General features: G+C 35.2%; 1 protein-coding gene across 1 annotated transcript; it reads left to right on the forward strand.

The window, feature by feature from the left end:
- Positions 1 to 103: 103 nt before the first annotated feature.
- LOC139132157 (malonyl-[acyl-carrier protein] O-methyltransferase-like) lies at positions 104 to 19352 on the forward strand. Its single transcript, XM_070698547.1, has 2 exons — positions 104 to 278; positions 19045 to 19352. Exons 1-2 carry the CDS (start codon positions 104 to 106, stop codon positions 19350 to 19352), a joined length of 483 nt encoding a protein of 160 aa, XP_070554648.1.
- Positions 19353 to 23164: the final 3812 nt, after the last annotated feature.

Raw genomic sequence — 23164 nt, forward strand, 5'->3', positions numbered from 1 at the left:
ATTAAGATACACCGCTTGTTCACATTTTTCCACATTCTTTCTCATATATTTCTCAGTGACATTTGAGATACAAGACACCTGGGGTACATAAGAAATTGACACGATGAGTTTCAGTCGTGTGAACACGTTTACTCCCACGGCGTATGCATGTGCCTCGCGGTTCATGGAAGGGATTTCCGGGGCAATGCCATTGAATCGGCAAGATGTTTTACTAGACGTTGGCTGTGGAGTAGGCAGTCTGACAGCACTTTTGTCAAAGCGTGTTGCAAGAGTAACAGGTAAGAGTCAACGCCGGGTAAATAATGTAAGGTTACAAAGTACTGGGATTTACGTCCGAATACATTATCGTAAAGCGGAGTTATTAGAGGGATTAATTAAAGAAGGAAGAATGCAACTCAGAATGGCTTACGCGTTCCGTACATCCGCATCAAGAAATCAATGATTGTTGTAGCGATATGATAACACGGGGAACGGATTTCAAAATTGTCGAAACACAGATTCATATTTGATATTAATTGGTTAAGACATTCATTTTACATTGATGCCACAGCATAATCTTAAAAGACTAAAGCAAATTTTCAAACCATCTCCATAAAAAACAAAAGCTTTATACCGGTTGGATTTACCACAAGTACAGAGATCACTGCAACACCACATTGCCTCTATTCAAATCGTAAATGACACTGCACATGTGATGTCGTCACACAGTAAGCTACCCGACCGCTGACCGGGTCATCCAAAAAAATTACATGATTATGTAATGAGCAATGGTTATTTTGGTCAGGACCTATTATCAATGTTCGTAATGTTTCCGTAATGAATATTTCAGGTACTGTGGGAAAACATACGAACGTTCGTCAGTCTTGTAGCTTAGGGACTGGACAGAAATTACAGGGGTAGGGGTGGGCAGGTGTTTTTAGGGATGGGTCGCTATTTTTCGCACAAACATTTTGAACGGTCATAAAATTTTACTCATGCCTTTTGGGGGGGTCATCTTTGTTGCGCAACTATCTCAACTATAAGAAGGACAGAAGTGGCCGATACAGTGCTTCTTCCCAAAATATCAAATCACAATACATGGGAATTTATTTGGCAAACTATTAACAATTTTCCCCTACAAAACAAGCTACATCTATACATTTACATATATGTTTTATAATTTATTTAAATGTACTTTGCTTAAGGTGGAGGTAAAAAGTTAAGTAAAGTAAAGTAAAGTAAGCCTTTATTGAAATCGTATCCCAGTTGGGATCTTGATCATAAAGTACAATAAAGGTTTGCAAAAACAACAATGAAAGAGTATATATAATATATATATAAATATAAATATCTATACATGAGGTCAACATATTAAAGGTTCATAAATAGTTTACTTTGTCTTTTTCATTTTGTCTTGTCTGAGTTTAAAACATGTATGTATGTATTTTCCCAATTCACATAGTGATGCTTTATCTGTCCTTGAAAAGATGCTTACAAGGTCTTGTGTGCCTCTGAATGCGTTTTTTACAAATGTTTAGTTTACTGAAAAAATCATGCCTAATGTTTGTGTATCCTTTGCAATGGAAAGAAAATGTATCTCATCTTCTACTTGTTTGTTTTGGCAAATTGGGCATGCTCTGTCTATGACATCAAGGTTTCTATATCTACCTGTTTCTATGTGTAGTATGTGTGCACTAATGCGTAACTTGCACAGGGCTGACCTGTGATCTGGGTTTTTATAATATGAAGGTAGCTTTCGAGAGAGAAATCTTTTTTTCAACTCTCTGTATGTGCGAAGTTTATTTTTATGGTGCCCTTGTCTGGTATCATCATGAATCAATTCAAATGCACATTTTTCAAATAGCTGTTTAACTTTTACATTAAAATTAGTTTTAAACTGTTTGTCATTTTCTATCTTTACATTCATGGCATCTCCATGTGTGTACACGAAATTCGATTTTTGGATTCATCAAAAATTTTGATTCACTGTACATGGTAGAGTATGATAAAACTGTAAACGTTTTTTCCACTATAAAACTAGCAATATCTGTGGGTTAATAAACGTTTGATAATTGAATAATTGAATAACTGAAATAAATGTACTCGGTAAGATTAGGTAAGAATAGGGCATATATGGGCACAAGAAATTTGAATTTTGAATATCACAAAAATGTTGATACACTACACATGTGAGCCAATGAGAAAACTATGAATAGTTTTTTCAATACAAAACAAGCTTAATCTGTGCATTTACAGGCGCTTGATTATCACTATTAATATACTTGATTAGACTAGGGTGATTACAATTGCAAGCGCAAGAAATTTGATTTAGAATTTCACTGAAATGTTGATTCCCTATACATTGTAGTCTATGAGGAAAATACGAATATTTTTTTTAATACAAAACTAGCTAAATCCATGCCTTTATAAATGTTTGACAATTGACATAAATGTACGTGATGAGAATGGGGTGTTTGAAAGACCAGATCTCAACAACAAACATGAATTCACCCAAGTGATTATTTGTAAAGCTTAAAAGTATTCTTTGAAAGTTCAAAGGTCAAAAGAGGAATTATATATATATATATATATATATATATATATATATATATATATATATATATATATATATATATATATTTGTGTGTCTCATTTACTGTTCTAATCCGAGCCTAACTTTTTCGAGACCCTTGGAATTAACCTCGTGTGGATCAAAGACACATATAACCACTATGGAATATAGTCAAGCATATTCTACAGCAATCAAAACAGCTAAGAAACTGACAAAGTTCATCGAACATCTACGTTACGCAAAAACATGTCAACAAAGGGGACTGATAACGACGGCGCTTCATCTTTCTGTTCCACAACCACCTGTGAACAATATTGATCTTCTGAATGATTGGCGTTCGATTCTCGATGACACCTCCCGTAAGCTTAATGATAGCTTGATATCTACATACGAAAGACATACTATACCAGAATTGAGAAAACAACACAATTCAGCGATGGAAAATCTGAAAATATCAACTAAACAGAACTTTCACAAATATCGTCGAGAAATCTCTAACATGTGTCGGACTTTACAGAAAAGTATACACAAACGTCATAACAAGAAACTAGAGAACATCGGCATGAAACAGCAAGACATTAACAAAACAGTTACAGCAAATAATACTCAACCGACATCGACTGACACTCTTCAAAGTACAAAAAAGAATCGTCATTTTCGTATATCACACAGAATGTCTCGCAACCATCGACATCAACGTATCATGCGTATGAAAAAGTCGGTTTCAACAAACGATGCCATCGTAAATATGAGTGATCGTCCACTTTCGATACATGAAACAGCGCTATTGAAACTTCCATTATCTTTCTGTCCGATTCCGCCACGCTACGATCATGCAAAAGAATTAGTTGATGTTGACACTTACGTAAGAAGAATCAGATGGAAGGAATTTTTCTTTGATGACAGTGAAGAAGAACAGCTGACAATTCCGCTATCACTTTACATTCCGTCAACCCGTAACCTACCTCGTAATCGTAATAGTGGGCTAGAAAATTACCATAACAATGTATATCGTACTATCAGGGGCCACATGGAACCAGATGTTAAAAGTAACCTCACAATCCAACAACGCACATCCCTGTCATCGCTGAAGAAAGACAACTCTATTGTCATTGGCCGTGCCGATAAAGGAGGCGCTACAGTCATCTGGAATGCCAGTGATAACGAAGCAGAATGCATTTCACAGCTTTCAGATACAAAGGTCTATGAAAAGTCACCTGTCGATAAATCAAGACATGTGTACGACAACCTTACATGTCTGATTGAAAGTATGAATCTACCAGAATGGGATAAGAAAGCTATTCTGCATTGGCCCAATCGTAAAGGCGCCTATTTCTACATATTGGGGAAAATTCACAAGATCAAGAGTCCTGGTAATTTACCCCCGGGTCGCCCTATATGCAGCCAAGTGGGAGCACCTACACGCGCAGCATCTTTATGGCTAGAGTGGAAACTGGCTCCAGTTTGCGAATTATTCTGCAAGGAGTTAGTTAAGGAAACTACCCAATGTCTCCGTAATCTCACAAATCTCAACACACAGGCACCGCTTCCTTACACCCACCTGATAGCTCTGGATGTTACATCTTTATATCCTAATATCGACATACAGGAAGGCATTCTTGCCTTCGATGAGGCCCTCCGTAGCTGTACGAATTACAATGACACAGAAATTAATAATATCGTGATACGAGCCCGCTTCGTTCTAGAAAACAACTGCTTTCAGTTCAACGACAAATATTACAGACAAATTTCCGGTACAGCCATGGGTACCCCATTTGCTGTCTCTTACGCAAACATCTACATGAGTTGGTGGATGAATAAATTTTATTTCACTACACCGAATTGCCCAGCAGTCACTTATCGTTTCATTGACGACCTGACGGCACTGTCAACGTCATCAGAAGCAGACATAGAAACTTTCATCGCCCGACTCAATACACGCCATCAGAAAATTAAATTCACAGCAGAAGTCAGCAGTTCTTCTGTCCCTTTCTTGGATATAAGAATCTATCTTCTTAACGACAGGATAGAAATTGACTTATACACCAAACCAACCGCCTCATACCGCTATCTACCACCTACCAGTTGTCACCCATACCATATATTCAAATCAATCGTCTATTCCGGTGTTCTACGTATACACAGGATATGCAGCAAACCAGAGTGGCGCAATAAGAGACTTGCAGAATTCACAGAACATCTCAAGAAATGCGGTTACACGAGTCCCTCAATCAATAACCAGATTTTTCGTACATCAACATTCAATCGAACAGATCTTCTATAACACAAGCAACATAAACCATCCAACCGTATACCCTGGAGAACTACATTTGACCCACACCAACCAGATTTAAGGAAAATCAGTCACGAAAACCAAGTCATCTTAAATTCATCACCCTGTATGGAAATGGTCATGCCTCTGCCTCCTGTCATCGCATACCGTAGACCAGCTACCATTGGCGACATCTTACACCAGAATAGACTTAATCACGACCAACTCGACAAAGTGACATGGGGTTGTAAATCTTGCTATAAGCCAAGATGTGCATGTTGCCCTGTAATACAGAACACGAAATTTTTTATATCTACATCTACAGGCAAAACTTTCTCACTTAAACATGACCTTGATTGCAAGTCCAGCAATGTCATCTACTCTTTAACTTGTCGCACATGCAATACCCAATACATCGGTAAAACAACCCAACCCTTCCACAAAAGATTGAATGGTCATCGTTCCAACATTAAAACAAATAGAGCGGACAGATCACCATATGTTGTTCCACATTTTCGTCTACCAGGATATACTCTCCAAGATAATGCTCTCTCAAGCCATACTTTTATGTCATGTCCCTAAAGCGAATTTGTTAAAAGAGCTGGAAAGTCTCTGGATACATAGGGCTGACACAATGTATCCTAATGAACTGAATGATTACGAACCGACTTCAATGCACGACTAGTTTCTTATATTTTCATGTCTCCACCCCTATAGTTTTTTTTTGGTTTCACCCTCTTCTTCATCTTGCACATAAGTGCCTTTTTTAGTCACTGGCTTGATAAAGAGTTTAAAAACCTAAAGCCTCTCATCGGCTTCTTGTGTCCCGTAGACATGGCTATTTTGGAATACAAACTACTATCGAATGTAAGCCATCTATCTTGACCACTTTCAAGAGCCAGACCCTGGGTAGCTTCTCAGATGCCCATATATATATATATATATATATATATATATATATATATATATATATATATATATATATATATATATATATATATATATATATATATATAATATATATATATATATATATATTTGTATATATATATTATAAATACTGATGCTGCACAAGGCCTGTATTTACAATGTTTACAGAGTGTTCAGACAATAATGAGTTGTGCAAACACACATTCTGAGCTACTAGTACTATACACTAAGGACTAAGACAGTAGCACGTATTTAGTTCTAGGACTATGGCGAGAATGTCCGGCTTCAATTAGCCGATGGACCTAAAAATAGACGGTCTAAGGTTAGCCTACGCTGCCTACAATTTCACCAACAGTATGGCAATACAGTTTTCTAAATTGATTTTATTTATCACTTGCTGATTTCAATATGTTTATGACGGAACAGCTTATAATTTAAATGCAGTACAGTAAAGAATCCTTACTTCACAGTAAGACATTACAAATATACCATCTATCTAATCCTCACAACGACTGCGCTCCAGCTTCTCCAGGCATGTCAAACTTCAAATATAACAGATATCAACCCCAACCGTAACCTGGCCCTACTACAAAATCATCGCCGTGCAATCAAGTCCACCAGTACACTAACATTGAGATTTCAATCAGTTGTTTTCATAGGAATTGTATAACTGAACAATGTCCCTGGGACTGTTATTTTTGGCTGTAGTATAGACCCAATTTTACAGTAAGATGAAAGACTCTCTAATGTGATCGTAAATGAATAATCAATCCATAATGTCTCACACATTATTTGGAGTTAAGACATTAATGATCAATGCTTCAGACTAGCTTTGTTGCTATAGTTACAGCCTCTAAGGATGAACAAATTGCGTATACATTACGTTTAGTTTTTTGTACGTCGCACACAAGTTTTGTAGATAACGTAGATTAAAAGAAGCGACTCATTTGAGTGTTTGCATAAACCACACAAGGGAAGTGCTAAATTACTCATGGAGTTGATCGTTGAGACTGAAGTTGGGTACGACAGCACTCTGGCTTAACAAACCACGATACAATGTATGCAGACGGATGCCAATCTGTTTTACGGACACACATTGATAAACAGTGGAGTGGAGTGTCACGTAGACGTCTGTATCAGTCAAAGAAAAATTAACCCCTTAGAAAACGCATGCCTTTCAACTTTTACGCTACATGAACCTTAAAATCGAATTCAAAACACTAAGAAATACATTTGAGTGTTGGATAGAACACACGAAGGAAGTGCTACATTACTTTATTAACCTGAGCGTAGAGACTGATGTTAATTAGCAGAATATGTTGTGTGGTTTCCATGACTAAGTGCATATGACAAAATAAAAACTAGTATTCGATAGACACTTCTGTCTCATACGAATGTCGATCTGCTTCACAGAAAAACTGATCAGCATCTGTTAGCATTGATTGTATCATGTTTCGTCTACCCGAAGTCAGCAGAGTGTTGACGTATTAAACGAGAGCACAGTGTTTAGATCTCATCAACATGACAAGTATTTCGGCACCTCAGTTATTTTCTATCCAAACGCTCAGATGAGTCGGTTCGTTTACCTACATTGTTATCTACAAAACTTGTGTGCCACGTACAAATTAGTAAATGTGTAATATATACGCCATCGTCCATCCTGAGAGGCTGTAACTGTATGGAGATAGGGGCGGCCACTTTTGGACAAGAGGGGACGAGATTAGAGTTCGCATGACTGCCAGCTCAAGTTGACAGCGGCCACTGCAGTGCATCTGTCTGCCCGCTTTTTCAGTTTGAAAGAAAAAAAATACGGCTGTATTCAAAAACCTTCATAAAAAAATTGATGCATCAAAAACCTGGGCTTTAAACTGCCTTTCAAATAGCCTCAGTTATGATCCTTGACTTTCACAGACATAACAGCTGTGCGTCGACCCTGATAGTTCTGCTCTGGCATAAAAAGGCATTGCAAACGATTAAATTGGTATTTCTCAAACAATCCAATATATCGTCTAAACCACGTGAGCGATCCATATGCCTTTTGCAAACTTGAAAGTGCTTACTATAAGAATGATACAAGTACAATTTCAGTTCAATGGGTGCGTTGGTTCTGGAGAAGTAGATTTTTAAAGATTAAATTGTTATTTCTCAAAAATCAAATATGGCGGCCAAGGTCACGCGACCGCAAGTGATGTTATTTGCAAATATCAAAGACCTAAAATCATGCTTGCTAAACACCAAGCGGTTGCCATGGTTGAAGTACTTGCACTGATGATTGTGCAAATTTTGAGCTTGAATGGTCTTTTGGTCCTTTTAAAGAAAAATTGTTAATATCATCTCGGCGTTTTTGTGAAATCCAATATGGCTGCAAAACCACGTGACTGATCCGTATGCCTTTAGCAAACTTGATAGTACTCACACTACGAATGATATGAACAAACGTTCAGTTCAAATGGTGGGGTGGTTCTGGAGAAGAAGATTTTTGGATATTATTCAAAGGTTTTTGCAAAAACCAATATGGCCGCCAAACCACGTGACCGATTGAAACATTTTTGGCAAAATTTAAAATGCTCACACTAAGGAGGATATGAGTCAAATTTCAGTTCAAAGGGAGCATTGGTGCTGGAGGAAAATATTTTTAGAGATTAAATTGGTATTTTTTGAAAATTCAATATGGCGGCCAAACCACTTGACCGATCAATATGAATTTCGCAAACTTGTATGTGCTCACACTAAGGATGATATGAGTAAAATTTAAGTTCAATCAATGTGTTGGTTCCGGAGAAGATTTTATATTTAAAAGATTGAATGGATATTTTTCGAAAATCCAATATGGCTGACAAGGTCACGTGACTACGCGCCATTTTATTATCAAAATTCCATTGACCTAAGGCCATGCTTGCTATACACCAAATTTCAAATTGACCTGACCCCTAGGTCATCAGGAGAAACCATTTTAGCTCATGTGTTAACACATGAGCGATAATGTCATAGCGATGTCTGTCTGTCTGTCCGTGTGTGTGTGTGAGAGTGTGTGTGTGTATATCTGGCTGTCTGTCTTTTTACACGATAACTCAAAAACCCCTGGACAGATTCAAGTGAAATTTGGTAGACAGATACTATACATTAATTGTAAGAAGTGATAAGATTTTGGTTAGTGTAGCTTGCATATTAATGAAAATTTCATGAAACTTTTCACAGATGACAATCTCAGAACATTATGATGATACTATGAGTTTCATGTCAATTATCTGTTCATTTGCATATTAAATGAACTTTTGTAATTTTTGATATAACTCTGCAATTCCTGCAACAAATTTGATGATACATGCAACAAATATTGATCTTATATATATATTTTTGTACTCAGAAGCGTTGGGCAGTGTCAAGTTAATAAATAGCTAATTTGCATATTTTATGAAGTTTTGTAATTAGTCATATATCTCCGAAATAACAGCACCAAATGTGATGAAATCTGCTGCAGATACTGATTCAAGCAATATTCAACTGTGGTATAAAGTATTTAGTACTGTGAAGTTAATGAAGGGTTCATTTGCATATTTAATGAACTTTATCATCAGGTATATAACTCTGAAACTACGGCACCAAATTTGGTGAAACCTGCTACAGATATTGATCTGATTAATATCTAGTGTCAAGTGTCTAGTGTCAAGTTAATTAATAGCTTATTTGCATATTTTATGAAGTTTTGTAATTAGTCATATAACTCCGGAATAAATACACCAAATTTAATGAAGTCTGCAGCAGGTACTGATCCGACAGATATCTGACTGTATTGTAAAGCATTTAGTAGTGTGAAGTTAATTAAGGGTTCATTTACATATTTAATGAAGGTTGTAATTAGTCATATAACTCTGATATTATATATGACACCAATTCATTGAAGCCTGCCACATATATTGATCTGATAAATATCTAATAGTACTACGGAATATTGAGCAGTGTTAAGTTAATTGAGGATTCATTTGCATATTTCATGAACTGTATAATTAGTTATATTACTCCAAAATTAAAGCATTAAATTTGATTAAACGTGCTAGAGATGTTGATCTGATAGATACCTAATTTTACTGAGAGGCATTGCGCAGTGTCAAGTTAATAACTCATTTGCATATTTTATGGAGGTGTTCTTATAAGGTGGCAAAATGGCGTCTGTGTATGTATGTATGTATGTATGTATGTATGTATGTATGTATGTATGTATGTATGTATGTATGTATGTATGCATGCATGCATGTATGTATGTATGTATGTATGTATGTATGTTAGTTATTAGTCCGTCCAGATCAAAAACTCCTAAACTGCAACAGCTGCCATTTTAGTATTTGGTGCACAGGTGTACCTTGGGGTGGAGATATAAAATTTGTTCATATGAACATGTCAGTGCCAAAAATATGCAAATGAGGAGGTAAAAGGAAAATTCCTGCAAATGGCTAAAACTCAGTAAGTATTGGTCAGATTGGGTTGAAACTTACTATGCAGATTCCTTTAGGTATTCTAAATTATGTGTGCACAAAGTGGGGTGAAATTTGCATGTTAGTATTTTTAGGGTCTTTTTTTCCGTTTAAGTCAAAAAATCTTGTTCTCTGAAATCGCTCGTCTGATCGCTCTGACAGTTATTCATGTTCCTCAGGTTGACCTCAGTCAAGTTTGTACAAATTGTACTGATATTATCATATTTGTAATTTTGGGGCAATTTTCCCAGTTTTTGGAAATTGGTCAAACAATTTTTTATCCAAAATGTACTGATCGGATAGCTTTGATATTTTGTATATGTAATGTATTGAAGTTAGGTTGAAACTGGCATTTTTTTATTTTGGGGCAATTTTTGCCTTTTTCTGGTCAAATTTTTTTGTCTCCTAAAACTACTGATCTGGTAGCTTTAATATTCAGTGTACAGGTTTCTAGGGTTTATGTTAATATGATATATTGAAATTAGGATGAAAACTGCAATTTTGTATTTTTAGGGCAATTTTTGTCATTTTGGTCATAAAATTTATTTCTCAAAATTTATTAGTCTGATTGCTTTAATATTTAGTAAAAAGGTTTCTAGAGTTTATATTAATATGATGTATTGAAATTATGTTGAAATCTGGAATTTTTAATTTTAGGGTAACTTTGCGAAACTGTCAATTTTACAGGGATATCTTTCATTTTGGATTTTTAAGATTTTTTTTAGTAATTTTATACTTACTGGAACTAAGATTATATAATGTGGTGATTTAGTAAGCATTTGATATGGTAAACTGTATTTGGTGTTGAAATGCGGTAAAAAACCATTAGAAAACATAGCTGAGGTGATTTTAGCAGGTTTGGTTTCCAACAAATTTATTCCAAAATTTTTTCAATGTTTAAGCGTATCAAGGTTGTAAATAGTTGATACACTTCCTGCTATCTTGTCATTGTATATTTCATGCAAATATGGTTAATGCAAAGGGGTGGACCATTTGATATCCTTGGGGTTTCCTGGCAGATTTTGAAAACAAATCAAAACAAATGTCAATAAAAAAATCAGCCAGCGAAGGTTTGTCAAAAAAGAAGAGGTGGGAGAGTGGGGAAAAAGAATTTACAATGGATCGGATGAAAATATAATGTACCTCATCAATCTTCCAGACACCCTACCCTTTATCAAATGGTCCAGCCCTGATGTATTTTTGCGGGCAATTACCATGCAGTGTGTATTAGTTTAAGATGTCAAGTTAGTTCACCACAAAGTTAAATTTCTTAACGTTATCTCTTGTGTCACCATCCTTTTGTAATTGGTTAAGTTTGTAAGTTGTTCCAGATGTGGATGCTCCAGTTGTTTTGGAAGAAAACAATGTTTACTTTTTAGAGTTTCTGAGTTAATGACTGTATGTTGAAATCTCTCCATGTATCTTGTGTATGGGCAAAATATAAACATTGGTTGCATGTTATGTATTTAAGTCTATGTCAAATATTGTAAATGAACCAGATATGAACTGAATATGCTCACGTGTTTTACAACAGGTTCATTAATAGTAGTACGCTTCACAGAACAATAAGATAGATGTTATCACTAAATGAAGCAGGTTTTTTCAACATCGCACGGTACTCTCAGATTTTAATCACTAATTACAAAACTTTATTTAATGTGCAAATGAGCTGTTAATTAACTTGACACTGCTCAATGCTTCATGGGACAATTAGATATTCATCAGATCAACATTTGTAGCACGTTTTATTTAATTTAATGCAGTAATTTTAGAGTAATGTCACTAATTACAAAGTTCATTAAATATGCAGATAATTCCTATATTAACTTAACACTGTTAAATGATTCATAGCACAATTAAATATTTATCAAATCAATATCTGTAGCACGTTTCACAAAATTTGGTGCCGTAATTTCAGAGTTATATACCTAATTACAAAGTTTATCAAATATGCAAATAAACCGTTAATTAACTTTACACTACTAAATGCTTTACAACACAGTTAGATATCTGTCACATCAGAATATGCAGCAGTTTTCATCACATTTGATGCAGTTATTTCGGCGTTATATGACTAATTATAAAACTTCATGAAATATGCAAATGAGCTAATTATTAACTTGACACTGTTCAATGTTTCTCAGTGCAATTGGATATTTATCAGATCAACATCTGTAGCAAGTTTCATCAAATTTAACGCTGTAATTTTGGCGTAATATCACTAATTACAAAGTTTATTAAATATGCAAATAAACCCTTAATTAAATTTACACAAGTAAATGTTCTACACCACAATTAGATATCTGTCGGATCAGTATCTGCAGCAGATTTCATCACATTTGGTGCAGTTATTTTGGAGTTATATCACTAATTACAAAACTTCATAAAATATGCAAATGACCTATTTGTTAACTTGACACTGCCAAATGCTTCTCAGTACAATTAGATATTTATCAAAACAATATCTGTACCCAATTTCAAAGACTTGGGTGCCGTAATTTCAGAGTTATATACCTAATTACAAAGTTCATTAGATATGCAAATGGACCCTTAATTAATGTCACACTACTGAATGCTTTACACTACAGTTAGATATCAGTCGGATCAGTATCTGCAGCAGATTTCATCACATTTGGTGAAGTTATATCGGAGTTATATGACTAATTACAAAACTTCATAAAATATGCAAATGACCTATTTATTAACTTGACACTGCCCAATGCTTCTAAGTATAATTAGATATATATCAGATCAATATTTGTTGCAAGTATCATCAAGTTTGGTGCAGGAATTTCAGAGTTATCTCACTAATAACAAAAGTTCATTAAATATGCAAATGAGAAGTAATTGACATGACACTCACAGTATCATCATAATGTTCTTAGATTGTCATCTGTGAAAAGTTTCATGAAATTTGGTGCAGTATTTCTTGATATATGTCTACACTGTCATTACCGTCTCCATAGGGAAACCATCTGTACGGAAAAACCGATATTGCATAACTTCATTAATATGCAAGCCACACTAACCAAAATCTAATCAGTTCTTGCAAGTAGCATATGGTACCTGTGTACCAAATCTGACTTGAATCCGTTCAGGCGTTTTTGAGTTATCGTGTAAACAGACAGACAGACAGACAGACAGACAGACACACACACACACACACACACACACACACACACAAGGACAGACAGAAAGACATCGCTATGACAATAGCACACGTGTTTACACACGTGAGCTAAAAAGGAAAAGAAACTAATCAAATTGCTGTAACATATTTACCCTTAGTGCCTGTAGGCCTATACTTAACTATTCTATCATTACATTCAGCTGTTTGTTATACCGTTATCACTCTCCATGGGCCAAGGCACACTTGGGGGACAATGTCATCACTCTGTGCCAGTCTGTGTATGTCAGTCTATCTGTATGTATGTCCATGTTTCATACAATTGTTGGCTTGTTTTGATAACCATATGGGAGTAAACAGTGACATTGTCAAATATGTCCGCCAAATCATGTGACAGATCCATATGCTTTTCGCAAACTTGATAGTACTCACACAAAGGATGATATGAACAAAATTTCAGTTCAGATGGTGGAGTTGTTTTGGAGAAGAAGATTTTTGAATATTATTGGCTAGTAATCGTAGGATTTTTGCAAATACTAATATGGCTGCCAAATCACGTGACATCGCAAACTTCAAAGTGCGCATCACACTAAGGATAATATGAGTCAAACTTCAGATCAAACAGCCTGTTGGTTCTGCAGAAAAAGATTTTTAAAGATTAAATTGGTATTTTTTGAAAATCTATTATGGCGGTCAAACCACGTGACCGATCAATATGCCTTTGGCAAACTTGACAGTACTCACACTAAAAATGACTTCTATCGGTATGCTAATGAAAGTCACGTGTGACAGTGGGGACGATGTCCACAATTGGAGTGAGTATTTTTAAATGCTCCTTGGAAAGTCAGCCGAATACGTACGAACCAGAGGTTTTGTTCACATGAGCAGTTAGGGAATGACAAATAATCAAGGTTCAGGCAGATAAGATAGGTCATTTTGAGTTCACGTGTGTAAACACGTGGGCTAATGTCATAGCGATGTCTGTCTGTCTGTCCGTGTGTGTGTGTCTGTCTGTCCGTGTGTGTGTCTGTCTGTTTACATGATAACTCAAAAACGCCTAAACGGATTAAAACAAGATTAGGTACACAGGTACCATATGCTACTTGCAAGAACTGATTAGATTTTGGTTCGTGTGGCTTGCATATTAATGAAGTTATGCAATATCGGTTTTTTCCGTACAATGGTTTCCCTATGGAGATGGTAATGACAGCGTAGACATATATCAAGAAATACTGCACCAAATTTCATGAAACTTTTCACAGATGACAATCTAAGAACATTATGATGATACTGTGAGTGTCATGTCCATTATCTTCTCATTAGCATTTTCAATGAACTTTTGTTATAAGTGAGATAACTCTGAAATTCCTGCACCAAACTTGATGATACTTGCAACAAATATTGATCTGATATATATCTAATTATACTTAGAAGCATTAGGCAGTGTCAAGTTAATAAATAGCTCATTTGCATATTTTATGAAGGTTTGTAATTAGTCATATAACTCCGATATAACTTCACCAAATGTGATGAAATCTGCTGCAGATACTGATCCGACTGATATCTAACTGTAGTGTAAAGCATTTAGTAGTTTGAAATTAATTAAGGGTTCATTTGCATATTTAATGAACTTTGTAATTAGGTATATAACTCTGAAATTACGGCACCCAAGTCAGTGAAATTGGGTACAGATATTGTTTTGATATATATCTAATTGTACTGAGAAGCATTTGGCAGTGTCAAGTTAACAAATAGGTCATTTGCATATTTTATGAAGTTTTGTAATTAGTGATATAACTCCAAAATAACTGCACCAAATGTGATGAAATCTGCTGCAGATACTGATCCGACAGATATCTAATTGTGGTGTAGAGCATTTAGTTGTGTGAAGTTTATTAAGGGTTCATTTGCATATTTAATGAACTTTGTAATTAGTGATATTACTCCAAAATTACAGCGTTAAATTTGATGAAACTTGCTACAGATGTTGATCTGATAAATATCCAATTGTACTGAGAAGCATTGAGCAGTGTCAAGTTAATAATTAGCTCATTTGCATATTTCATGAAGTCTTATAATTAGTCATATAACTCCGAAATTACTGCATCAAATGTGATGAAAACTGCTGCACATACTGATACGACAGATATCTAAGTGTATTGTAAAGCATTTAGTAGTGTAAAGTTAATTAAGGGTTCATCTGCATATTTATTAAACTTTGTAATTACGTATATTGAAATTTCGGCACCAAAATTTTGTGAAACGTGCTACAGATATTGATTTGATAAATATTTAATTGTGCTATGAATCATTGAACAGTGTCAAGTAAATTTAGGGTTTATTTGCATATTTAATGAACTTTGTAATTAGTGATTTACTCTAAAATTACAGCATTAAATTACATAAAACGTGCTACAAATGTTGATCTGATGGATATCTAATTGTCCTATAAAGTATTGATAACATATATCTCATTGTTCTGTGAAGCGCACTACTATTAATGAACCTGTTGTAAAAAACGTGAGCATATTCAGTTCATATCTGGCACTGAATTACTCTCACTTTGGTTTATTTTGCCATTTGAAGTCCCGACCCAAGTTTAGTCTCTTCTTACCTCTATGCACAGACCGATTGCAGAGAGGGTTTACATTGTCGACGTAAATGCTTACTGCGATCGACGCCTTGTAGGGAAAAACGACATGATATGCCTCGGTAACCCCATGAACATAATATTTCTACATTAAAATGATGAATGAAGTTGAACGGGGATATCGTATTGAAGAAAAGCTAACCTACACGAATGCTTGTTGGGACGAACCTTATTACCATAGCTGGCCAAGGTTTGTATTACAGACCACACGGTTGGCTAATTTCAAAAGCTGATTAACATGGGAACCTCTCCAGGCGACCCAAACGAGGTAAAATAATCCTACGATGACTTGAAAATCGCTGTTTTTCCAGTGATTTTCGAGATGGGAGGTAAAGTAAACCCCGAATTATCTCTGTTATGTCTATTACAGGTCTCGTCATGCTACTTTTCACTCGATGGCTCGTAAATAGAGTGTTATAAATTGGGATGCATAAGCTTGGAAGGCGGCTGAGCTCGCACCCCTTGTTTAAGTATATGAAGAGATGGCCTAGACCCCATTTCTTCGCTTTGGCTTTCGCACCTCAGAGGAATAGAAGCCAAAGTGAAGAAATAGGGTCTAGGCTAATGATGAGAGTGTACGTTGGCAGAGAGTTGCACGGTTAAATAATGATAGTGTCCTGGTAGCGAATCTTACTACACAATAACAACATAACACTTATGTTCGTTGAATTTTATCGGTCAACCAGAACAACAACGGCAGCACGACTAATAAACATAAACAACAATACAAACAACAACAACCAGATCTCTGGGTCCCCTGTGAGAAGACCATGAGACTTGAAAGTTATGATGGATTTTTGAATTCTTGCATATTAGAATAATCAAACACACAAAAAAAACCAGATTGGTAACCATGCTTGACATCTTCACAAATGTACGATGAAAAGTCACTGTTTTTCAAGAAAATCACGTAAAAATCAATATATAAAACCGTTCACTGCAAGTTCATGAAGCGAATGAAATTTTCACAATGTGATTTTAAAAGTAAAACTTTGAACAGTAGAGACTCTTATTTAAATAAAAGATGTGTGACTAAATGAAATTATTTACTTTTTACCAAATTTTGCCATTATTACATCCAAAATTTCAGAAATTAAAACATCAATTTGATGTAATATTTTAGAGTCCTGAAATTCGTTTACCTCAAATATTTTCCTATTCTGTCCTGGTTTTCTCTGAATTATACCCTCGTTTACTTTCCAAGAGCTGTTACTGTATTAGGAAACATTCATTTGTGAAATATTGACAAGTAAATTCAAATTTTAACGGTCATTTGATATCCCACGTTTTCAAAAATTGGTAATATTACAAAGGAACAGAACATACAATGTCACAGTTGAAAACATTCACCCTATGCTTTACATTAGACTACGCTGAGAATTTTTTTTGTGAGATTTCAGTGAAGATATGCACAGTGTCCATTGTTTTTTCTTTTCCGCATTGGGCTGCGATTTAATGTTGAGCAACGTTTAATCACAGTGCAATCTTTATCTTGTTCAAAATTGCATATACAGTCTAAGCAGGTAGTTTTTAGTAAGTGTATACACACATCTAAATTACTATATTCTCACAAACTTATTTTAGCTTGTGAAATTAAAAGTAAAATTGAAAGTAAAATCATACAAAATATTGCTAAAAGATAAAGGTAGTGGGGCTTTAAACTTCCAATGCTGTCAATTTCATAAAACGTTTTTAGTAGCATCTAAGTCACACATCTGGTACTTTCGAAAAAAAATCGGTCACCGAGTAGGTCACAGTACTCAGTTTTTCACAATTTAATTCACAATTTGCTTATACATGTACTCTCTCTTGTGTGCTCTTCAGTAAGGGACAGATCAGTTTCTTCGACCAGGGGGGCGGTTGATTCATGGGGGTCACCCTGTTTTTAGCTCACGTGTGTAAACACGTGTGCTAATGTCACAGAGATGTCTGTCTGTCTGTCCGTGTGTGTGTGTGTGTGTGTGTCTGTCTGTCTGTCTGTCTGTTTACACGATAACTCAGAGATATCTGTATGTTTCAATTTTTTGCCGTGCCCTTCGGGCGCTTACTTTAAAATATCAAACATACAGGCCTTTGCTGCTTACCTCCCCGTTTCGATGTCTGCTATGTACAAATGTGAAACGGGGTATTAGCAGCAAAGGCCTGTATTTCACAGCATGCCCTTCAGCTGCATGACCTTCCATATATTAGATATGTATCCGAATTATCTGGATGTTTTAATATTTTTTGATGAGCCCTTGGGTGCAGTACTTTAATATATCAGAGATATATATCAGAAATATCTTGATGTCTGTAAATTGAAAGTCTGTTTTGCAAAGTGTACTAATCATTATGAAATCTGCAGTTCATATGAAAGCATGACAAGTTAAAGATACTTACCTGTTTTCTCTATCAGAATTCAGTAGTAGAAGCAAAATGCACTAATATTTCATAATCACATCTTTCTTACAACAGTCCTGGACATCTGGTTATGCATAAAAAAGTGGAATACATTCACATTCACTGTATTCAAACTTTTAAGTTCCTATCTTACAACTGACATGACAACAATTTCCTTCAAACACAGAATGGATTAATGTTTTATATATACTCCAAATTTGCATATATATATATATATATTATATATATATATATATATATATATATATATATATATATATATATATATATATATATATATATATATCTGCAAAGTTGCACGTTATCAATGCTGACAAATCTACGCTGTTAAGGAAATGCTCTGAGTTCTGACGTGGTTTCAAAATGTCACAACCAAACCAAATATTATCTATCAAATTTTAACACCACCTACAAATAGAACGGTACGACCCACATATATAAACAAGTGTGTTAAGCTGGAATCCTTTCACTTCATCTTTCTGAAGATTGCAGGATGCATGAAACTTAAGTAACAGAAATTATTACTTTGTACTTGAAGTTACTTGTATTATATATATTATATATATATATATATATATATATATATATATATGTATATATCTGTGTGTCTTTATACATCTATCTGTGTTTTTCATAAAACAGCCTTTGACATCTCCCCGGAGATGATCAAACAAGCCAAGGAAATCTCCACAGCTGAGAACATAACCTACAGTGTTGGTGATGCCACAAAGCTGTCCACATATGAAGAGTATAGAAATTCATTTGACAAAGTTGTCACATACTTTAGCTTACACTGGATGAAGGATTTCAAGACTGCCGTGGAAGGCATACACCAGAGTTTGAAACCAGGTGGTCAGTGTTTCATGAATATGGGACAACAGCATCCAAACATAATTGACATTCTAAAGGCTCTCAACGGCTACACAAGTCCGAAGTGGAAACCTTCATGAAGGTAACACCTCATTTCAAACTACGTTTTTTATCGGTCTATAAATCAGAGACTTGTTTAAAAGCACAGGACCACATGAGGTGGTGCATAATGAATTAATGGTGATTTTGTCAATCTGTAGTAGGTATCAATAAATATGGTGCAGTAATTTCAGAGTTATATACCTAATTACAAAGTTTATTAAATATGTAAATGAACCCTTAATTAACTTCACACTACTAAATGCTTTACAACACAGTCAGATATCTGTTGGGTCAGTATCTACAGCAGATTTCATCACATTTGGTGCATTTATTTCGGAATTATATGACTAATTACAAAACTTCATAAAATATGTAAATGAGCTATTTATTAACTTGACACTGCTCAATGCTTCTCAGTACAATGAGATATCTACCAGATCAATATTTGTTGCATGTATCATCAAATTTGGTGCTGGTATTTCAGAGCTATGTCACCCAATACAAAAGTTCATTAAATATGCAAATGAGCAGATAATGACATGACACTCACAGTACCATCATAATCTGTGAAAAAGTTCATGAAATTTTGTGCAGCATTTCTTGATATATGTTTACACTGTCATTATCGTCTCCATGGGAAACCGTTGTACGGAAAAAAATAACTTCATTAATATGCAAGCCACACTAACCAAATTTAATCAGTTCTTGCAAGTAGCATATGGTACCTGTCTACTAAATCTGACTTGAATCTGTTCAGGCGTTTTTGAGTTATCGTGTAAACAGACAGATAGACACACACACACGCACACACTCACACACACTGACAGACAGACAGACAGACAGACATCGCTATGACATTAGCTCACGTGTGTGAACACGTGAGCTAAAAATCCCATTTCAAAATCAGGGCCAGTGTACTTAAGGTCCGGAAAGAAATTACAGGGTGCAAGGGCGAGTGTTGTTCAAAATGACGCTGAGCAAAAAATAGTGACCCCACTAGCGTTTGCGAGACTGCAAGTGACCCTCCCAATTTTCATGCACTTAAAACAGTAACCGCCCTTGCGTGTCATTGTCCATACCCCTATAGACATATAATTTGTCATTTTACATTTGAACTGTTAAGCATATACTTTACAACCTTTACAAACAATCACTTTTATGCAATGTTTCAATTACTTCGATATAAAAAGATCACTTTTCACAATAAATAATTCTATCAACTACTTGAAGTACAATTGGCTTCTCAAAATTAACAGGGACAATAGCTGTAATGTTTACCTTCATTTATAGCTTGGCTTGTAATTTTACAGAGAGCACTGTTTTAGTTTGTCAAGAAACTTATTACAGCGCTTAAGTCAATATTTCATAATGAAAGAAATCCAAAAATCAAATTTCTTGTACATAGATGCACTTTTCACCTCCCACTCAAGCAAAGTACGTTTACATAAATTATCAAACATACATGAAAATTGCAGAAATAGCTTGTTTTTAGGGAAAATTGTTAAAAGTTTGCCCAATAGACTCCCTTGTATTATGATTTGATATTTTGGACGAACCACTATGACATCTTGACTTCTAATAGTTGTTCAGAAAATGGTGACCCTTCCCCAACGGCATGCTTCAGATTTCATTACCCTTCAAAATGCTTGCGCAAAAAGTTGCGACCAATCTCAAAAATACACTGGCCTCCCCCATGTACTTTCTGTCAAGTCCCTTATTATTTCTGCAGCACGTCAGGATGGGGGTATTTGAACGCATTTTGGGTTTGTTACGGGGACATTTGAGAAATTTCCGAGAACTTTTTTGGAATCCCTTAAAGAGGTGTTTGTGAATGCAGCTTAATAAAATATGAGCGGTACGTTTTTATTTCCCCGAAAATACTTCATCATGTAGAGTATATTGCGTATTATGTAGCTAAAGTCAAGAAATTTCAAAGGGCTGATTAATGAGTGTCTGTGGTGGGTCAACACGACTGCTTGTAATGTACTTTCATATTATGTCAAATAAGGGACGCCGGTTTTACAGTCACTATACTATCACCAAAGTTTATTACCAAACTGTTTACAATTTCATCCAATGACTGGTTGTCTTTTTACTACTTCTGGCTAGTCGTTTTGCCACGTTACTGGCCTGGGACTTCTTACTGCCTCTGAAAGTGGTCTTTAGTATACATGAATTGCTAGGGAATAATAGCCAACATCTGTTGACAAATTTTTGTAGACATTTACGATTTTGCGAATGATAAAAGATACATGATAGTAGTACAGAAAGGCCCAAATAACATCCACATTACAAACGATTATGTTTGCAAATACATTATATAAATTTCTTTTCACACAAGCTATTAAATCGTTTTAGATAAATGAAATATGACGTAACGGATGTGGTCGACTACATGACGGCATGTACCATAGATTAGCGATCACAGTAAATTTGTGATACACTGGAAAGACGACGACTTTAAGTATTTCTTATCCTTTTTCACAAAACCTCTCTTCTAGCGTTCTTCCCCAACTTTATGGGTCAGCTCGTGAGATTTCCAGAAGATAGAAGAGAAGAATATATAGAAGACGCACTTACATCTGTGTTTGATACAGCCGAGGAAGAAATTGCGTAACGTTTTCTGTTATTACGGCGGTCGCCAGAAAATGATGACCGACATGAAATGTGTTTTTCAACTAAACGAAATTCTTGTTTATAGTTATTTAGTCGTGTTCTATCAATAGTATATTCTATCCATAGTGACACTGTTTCAGAGACATAAATACTTTGCAAATTCTTCATAACGTACGAAAAGTAATGTGAAACCCTTGCCTAGTAATTTGTTTATGAGTAATTTGTATTTAAATAAAAAAATTCTGCGTGCTATTTGAAATATGTGTGAAATTTCCTAATGAAGGAAGGATCAATATATACATTTCTCCTGAAGAAAAAGTATTTCATACAAACACTAAGATAATTTTTTTGTGATTACAAGAAAAAATGCGTTATATTTCTCACTTGTTGGCATAACGGTAATTATCTCCATAAACCATGACTAAATGTCATTATACAATGTACAATCAAAGAAAATCCAAGAGAAATGTGGTTCGTCTTCTACCTAACATTATCGGTACACAGAGTATATTTTCAATCTATGAGGTATGTATAAGGTTCAATGACTCATTTGCGTGTGAAAGTACAGTATTTCCAACGTTTTGGTTTGTTTATTGTGCTTTGTTTCATTTCAATATAACTTTCAAAGTCGTGTGCGACAACGCTTGTACCGGTGTGCCAGAATGAACACTTTAATTGACATACCTCAACTGTAATTATCTATGCGATTTCAGAAAATACTTGTAGAGCATCCTCTGTTGGAAGTACATAATCATTTAGCATTTATATTAAATCAAACTTTCTGGAAAACTTGATGATATCTGAAGCCTTTCTTGCAAAAATAATGAAGAACAATTATGGTGAATCAAAAGTACTATATCGTTGAGTATTTAGAGTATGGTCATAGATTTAGCTGAAGTATAAAGATACTAAAGTGCACTCGTAAATACACTGAGTTTGTGCTCTCACAGCCAGTCTGAACCGTCTGTGTGAAATATTTTGTGGTAGTAAAATTTCGAGTATATCATACCAGTATATTGATGGCGCAAATACAGCGATTTGACTGGTCAAGAGGTGAAAATAAATTGAGCTAAATTGATAATTTTTTTCCGATATTTTCTCACGTCTCTTCCCTACCAAGCCGGTTGCCTTTGCGTTGTCTTTGCCGTACCAATGTTCTTCGACGTTTCATATGGCGAAGGCTCTATCTTAGAGAGGAATTTGTGAGCGGTGTTGGAGAAACTTGACGAAACTT

The sequence above is a fragment of the Ptychodera flava genome, chromosome 4 (assembly GCF_041260155.1).
Source record: "Ptychodera flava strain L36383 chromosome 4, AS_Pfla_20210202, whole genome shotgun sequence".
Classification (NCBI taxonomy): Eukaryota; Metazoa; Hemichordata; class Enteropneusta; family Ptychoderidae; genus Ptychodera; species Ptychodera flava.